The sequence below is a fragment of the Vigna unguiculata genome, chromosome 6 (assembly GCF_004118075.2).
Source record: "Vigna unguiculata cultivar IT97K-499-35 chromosome 6, ASM411807v1, whole genome shotgun sequence".
NCBI classification, from domain to species: Eukaryota; Viridiplantae; Streptophyta; class Magnoliopsida; order Fabales; family Fabaceae; genus Vigna; species Vigna unguiculata.
The window spans coordinates 18,720,779-18,727,151 of NC_040284.1; the positions used below are offsets into that span (position 1 = coordinate 18,720,779).

General features: G+C 26.8%; 1 protein-coding gene across 1 annotated transcript; it reads right to left on the minus strand.

Annotated features, from left to right (window-relative positions):
* Positions 1 to 1,945: 1,945 nt before the first annotated feature.
* Positions 1,946 to 5,726, minus strand: LOC114188491 (sporozoite surface protein 2-like). Its single transcript, XM_028077062.1, has 3 exons — positions 5,717 to 5,726; positions 2,369 to 2,550; positions 1,946 to 2,251 (listed from the first exon to the last, which is right to left on the minus strand). Exons 1-3 carry the CDS (start codon positions 5,724 to 5,726, stop codon positions 1,946 to 1,948), a joined length of 498 nt encoding a protein of 165 aa, XP_027932863.1.
* Positions 5,727 to 6,373: the final 647 nt, after the last annotated feature.

Sequence of the window (6,373 nt, forward strand, 5' to 3'; positions counted from 1 at the left end):
CCAATTTATAATCTACTTGGTTACTAATTATAATGTTTTATTTATATTAGTGACTAATTTAGAGACCAATAACTTTTAGTTTATAAATTAATATATAAATTAGTCAATATAATAATCAATTATTTTGTATCTTCAAAATCTTTAAAATTGATCGTTATTTAAGGATTTTCTTATAATAATGAAAGATAAATCATTATTTTATGTTATATATATATATATATATATATATATATATATATATATATATATATTCTATTATTGTTCAATATCTTTTAGGAAAGTTACATTGGTGTATCTTTATTATTTAATATTCTTGTCTTTATATTTTCAAATATAATATAATATAATACTAAATTATATATATATATATATATATATATATATATATATATATATAAAGGTATTTTCCTTGATAATAAATATTTTCATAAGATCCAACACATTTTAACATTTTAATAAGACCTATTAGTTAGAACATAGTTTAAGTAATAAGTAATATAAATAATAATAAAAGTAAATAATTATAATTTGGTATTACAACAAAAGTCAATCTGATGTAGGCACAGTCGGAGCTTCTAAAGGGCATCCGGTGGCATGGCCTGCAAATTATTTTAAAACAATTATATTATATGTATATATATTAAGAATTTTCAATTTTTATTTTTACAATTTTTTAAATTATATATAGTATATATACCGAAAATTAAGTTAGTATCTTTTTATTTTTATTTATAAATCACAACATTTGATATTAATAAATAATAAAACATAAAATTAAATATAATAAATAGTATAAATATTTATTAAGATTTTTTTATTGTCTTTTTAGTTTTTTACATATTGTGTCCACCTTCACTTGTTTTATTTATTTTTTTGAAAAGAAAAAAAAGTTAGATACAAATTATTTTTACTTTCGTTTTTCATTTGTTTTCTTTCTTAACTGAAATTACTTTCGTCATGATACTAAAATTTTTGTTTAATAGTTAACATTATTTTTATCTCGTGTGTCTTATATTAGTTTTTATGAATGTAAAAAAAAAAGTAGTGTATTATATATTTCTTCATAACCAATTTTTAATTATTACTTCATTATCGTATTTTACTCTTAGTAACTCTCTATTTTGATTATATTATAATAAATATTTTTTAAATCTTAAACTTAAAAAAAAAAGTATATTGATAAATAATAGAAGAATAAATTCATTTTTTTAAAGTGACAAAAGGGAGTCTGTACAGATGAAAACAAGATAGATTCAACTTCTCCTTATTAAGTATGATACAAATGATCATGTAAAGTCCTCTCTTACCTTGTGTTTGGATGGAACATTTCAACAATGCTTAGAAATTAAAATGTTTTGCATTTGAATTGCTTGCAATTAAATTCCATTCATTTTTTAAATAATTTGTTTGGATAAGGAAATTAAAATACCTTACATTTCAATTTCTTGTTTGAAAAAAAAATTGAATTTATTGTGAGATAAAATTTAATTTTAACAATATTTATTTTAGGCTTAATTATTTTTTGAGTTCATGAAAAATTTGGAAACCCGACGATCAAGAAGGGCCCGACAACACGACTGATTCCGACGACACGAATGAGTCTGACGACCCGGACGGGCCCGACGACCTAGACGGGCCGACGACCTGAATGGGTGCGACGACTCGGACGGGTCTTCCAAACCGTCGAGCCCATCCAGATAGTTTGACATGTTCGAGTCGTCGGACCCGTCCGTGACGTCGGGACTATCCAAGTCGTCGGGCTCGTCTGGATCGTCAGGCTTGACGGTCTGGAAGGGCCCGTCCGGGTCGTCGGGCCCGTCCAGGTCCTCGGGCCCCTCCGGCTCGTCGGACCTGTCCAGGTTGTCTGGCATGTCCGGGTCATCGAGCTCGTTCAGGTCATTAGGCATGTCCGAGTTGTCGGGCCAGTCCGTGTCGTCAGGCCCGTTCAGGTCATCGGACTGGTCTGCATTGTCGGGCCCGTCGGATCATTGGACTTGTCCGAATAGTTTGGCCCGTCCGAGTCGTCGGGCCCGTTCTGGTTGTTAGGCATGTTGGGGTCATCAGACCCGTCCAGATCGTCTGGCCCGTCCGGGTCAATGAACCCTTCTAGGTCGTCGAGCCCGTTTGGATTGTTGAGCCCATTCTGGTCGTTAGACCCGTCTAGGTCGTAGGACCCGTCTGGATCGTCGAGCCCATTCAAGTCGTTGGACCCATATGGATCGTCGATCTCCTTTGTGTCATCGGGTCTGCCCTACTAGTTTGTGTCGTTGGGTTGGCTTGACGCAGTTAGGTCTTTGAGTCAGTCGGGCATGCCTAAGTCGTTCGGGGTCATCGAGTCTACTCGACATGTCTTGGTCTTCGAGCCCACCAGCACATCTAAATCGTCCGACCTGCCTGACCCGTGTGGATCCTCAAGTTCGCCCGACCTGGTTAGGTCATCAGGCCCGCTTGACCCGTCTTGGTCGTCGAACCCGCCCGATTCGTCTTGATCGTCGAGCCCGCCCGTCCCGTTTGGGTCCTCATACCCGTTTGACAACTCTACCAGAGAGTCTAGAATGTGAGGTTGAGTGAGAAGAATTTTAAATTCCACCTAATTTGAGGGTATTTGAATTTCTGCTAATTTAGCTAATTGAAATCCTTCAAAAAAATGCTTGCATTTGAAATGCTTTTTAATTTTTGTATCCAAACAAAGCATTTTATTACAAAGAAATCTAAATTCTTCAAAAAAATGAATTGCTTCATTAAAATACTCTATCCAAACACACTTTTAAGGTTCAACAAATTACAAGTAAGAATTTTTTATTAATTCTTTGAAACATGCTCATATTTACATTGGAAAAAAAATAGTTAAAAGTTTTTAGTTATGATTTAATTATAAATGAGTTCAACGATATGAAAGAACAAAGGACATTCTTATATGTGATTTTTGTTGTAGTTACAACTATACTAAATTATTTATAAATTTTTTTTTGTATTAATGACAATAATTAAAAATATAAATTTTGAGTATATTAATTTGACTCTTCCAAAATTATTGGACAAATCTGCCCCTGAATGTAAGATAAATTAAGATGAAAAACAAGAAATTCATCTCAATATGCTAAAATAAAACCAGAATAAAATAAAGTTAATAATAGAGAGAAATAATAAAGGAAGAATATAATATGAGAGAATAAATAACGAATTTTTCTGTGTGTCTGATTATTGATAAAAAGAGTCATATTTACAATTATAACATGTTCTGTGTCAAGGATACAAATCAAATATTTACATAAAAAGTAATAAATCATATAAATATCGATCATATGAGTAATTATATCTAACTATATCAAAGCAATAACGATCATTAATTCATAAGAGAAATGAATTTTTCATTCCAAATACAACAATAATACACTCAACTTTTTTTTTCTTCGTGTAAATGTATTCTTTTATTTTATTTTTTTCTTTTAGAAAAGCTAACTCAGACGTAAAGATTATTAGATTATTAATTTGACAAAATTTAAAGAAGTCACAGATTTCTGGGAATAAAAATCTTGAGATGTTTATCCAATGTTTTTGTGAGAGTCAAGTAAAGTGATGAAGTAGTCCCAAGTCACATGTTGACTTTTCTTCACGTATACAAAGTGAATACTTCCTCAAAACAATAATAAAGAATTTTCATTTTACCTTTTCTTGTTCTTTCTCTTTCTCTTTTGTTCTTTCAAATAATCAACATCTAGTAAAAGAGAAATTCTCATAAAAGGCAAAGTTGTTTGATTCTATGGTATTCACAATGGGATGTCAAAGATTCTCAAAATATATGCACAATATAAAAAGAAATTTTGATGCTTCAAACAAGTTTAAAAAGAAAAATAGAACCCTAGCTATGAATTTTTAAAAACCGGGATTTTAATTTTAAAATATTCATTTGATGCAATTCTTTATTAACGGCTAGAAGTTCCATACTTAATGAGTATTCTATGTTCATTTATTTATTTTTTTTGAAAGATGAAAACAAAATTGGGACCACTCCTTTCTACCATGATATTTCGTAATTGAAAATATAAAAAAACATTATGAGATAAATTTTACAAAAGCTCTTAAAAGGAAACTAAATTGATGATACACTTTAAAAGTTACAGTTGTTTCTTTTTATTTTATTTTTTTACATGTAAATTGACATAATTTCAGTATTCATCTTTTAATTGTCAATTGGGATCTAAATTATTACAAAAGGGTGATTTTAGTCAAATAAATCATAATTTGGCCATTTGAGTATTCGAAATGTAATAATTTGAATTTGATCTAACATATTTATTAATCACATAGAAAATAATAAACTATAATAAGGGATCACAATAAGCATGGCTGAACGAGTTTTTATATCAATATTTATCTTTAAAGAAAAAAAATCATTTTCAATCCCATATTCAAACTTAAGAGACTTGAAATTTTTGTTCTATTCTCATTCTTACCAAATAATATTACCATAAAATATGTATAATCTTGTACATAGTCATACTTGTTTTCTTTCCGTTTTACTATCAACTAATTAAATTTTCTAAAATTATAAAAATTCTTACAAAAAAAATATAATATTATTAACCATTCAATATCTTAAATTAGAGTATCAAATAAAATTTCATCAGAACTAAAATATTTATTAAATTTTTAAATATTAATGAAACAAAATTGATAATATTTAAAAATATTTTTAAAAGCATACAAAAAGAAAAGAGATATTCAAATTTAAAAGTATTCTAAATGTCTCTTTACTCTTATTATTTAAATTCTAACGAAATTTTTTCTTTTATACACTAATAAAAAGTATAATATATCACTTAAATGAAATCACACAAAGAACAAAAATTAAATTAATAATAAATGAAATTTAAACTTCAATATTATATTAGATAATAAAGAAGATTTGTGACAATAACATTAAATTATTATATTATAGTAAACAATTTTTTTATACAATTACTAGCATAAACACAGGTGCGAAGCCTTCGCGCCTGTGTATATACATTTTTTAAATATGCGTGATATTATATTAGTAGGTGATAATATTGTAATATTATTAAGTTGTTATATAAACTAAAATTATATTTATTAAAAATAAAGTGAAATATATCAGAACAAATGAAAGAATAACCATTGATAAATAAAGAAGAAGAGAAAAAACAGAGATAACCGAATTTATAAAAAACTTCTAAAAGTAACGGTCAATTTTAAAAAATTTAATAAATTATTATATTTAAAGGGTAAAATTGGTATTTTGAAATGTGGACACAAAAAGGGGAATTCCCTTTATATATTGTTATAAATAATAGAATTACACTTATGATAATAAATTACACAATAAAAATAATTATATAAAAAATATCAAAACAATATTCTACTTGATAAAAATAAGCAACAAATAAAAATATTAAAAAGAAATAAAAATAATTAAATGTGTGTTAGAAACAATTTAACATATCATTGAATGAAATCACACAAAAATGTATATATATATATATATATATATATATATATATATATATATATATATATATATATAAAATTAAAGGTATGATATGGATAGTAACGAGACGAGGTGAGGCGGAGACGAGTTTTGTTATCCCATTCTCATTCCCATAGCAAAAATTCAATCTCATCCTCGTACTCAAAAAATCCAACGAGTATCAATTTTTTTTCTCGTTCTCATTCCTACTGGGTAACCAGTATATACCCGTACTCATGCATATACCCGCTTTCTTGTTATTTCAATATTAGTTAATTCAGTTTTATAAAGTAATAAAAATTACGGTAAATGAAGCATATATTATCAAATATCCAATATCAAAAGGCGCTATTCTTATTTTTTCAATATCAAATATTTAGAAAGAAATTATAATTGTATACATTTCAAATTATTAGAGTACCAACTAGAATTTTATGAGAACTAAAACAATTATTAAATTTGCAAACATGAATGAAACCTAGTTGAAATTTTTTTTAAATGTTTTCAAAAAATTAAAAAAGGAAAATAAATATTAAATTAAAAAGTATTTTAAATGTCTTTTTATTTCCATTCTTTAAATTCTAATGAAATCTATTTTTTGTGTATTATTAAAATTTATAATACTCCACCTCAACAAAATTACACTAAAAAAAAAGATTAAACTAATAATAATTGAAACTTAAAATGGATTTGTCATTTTCTAAACTTCAATATATGTTTAATGGTGATAAAAAAGATTCATGACAATCACATTAAATTATTATATTATAGTAAATAAAATTTCTTTGTACAATTACAATAATAAAATTCCACTTGTGATAATGAGTTAAAATATAAATAATTAATTATAAAAAAAATACAAAAACAGTGTTTTTCATGATAAAA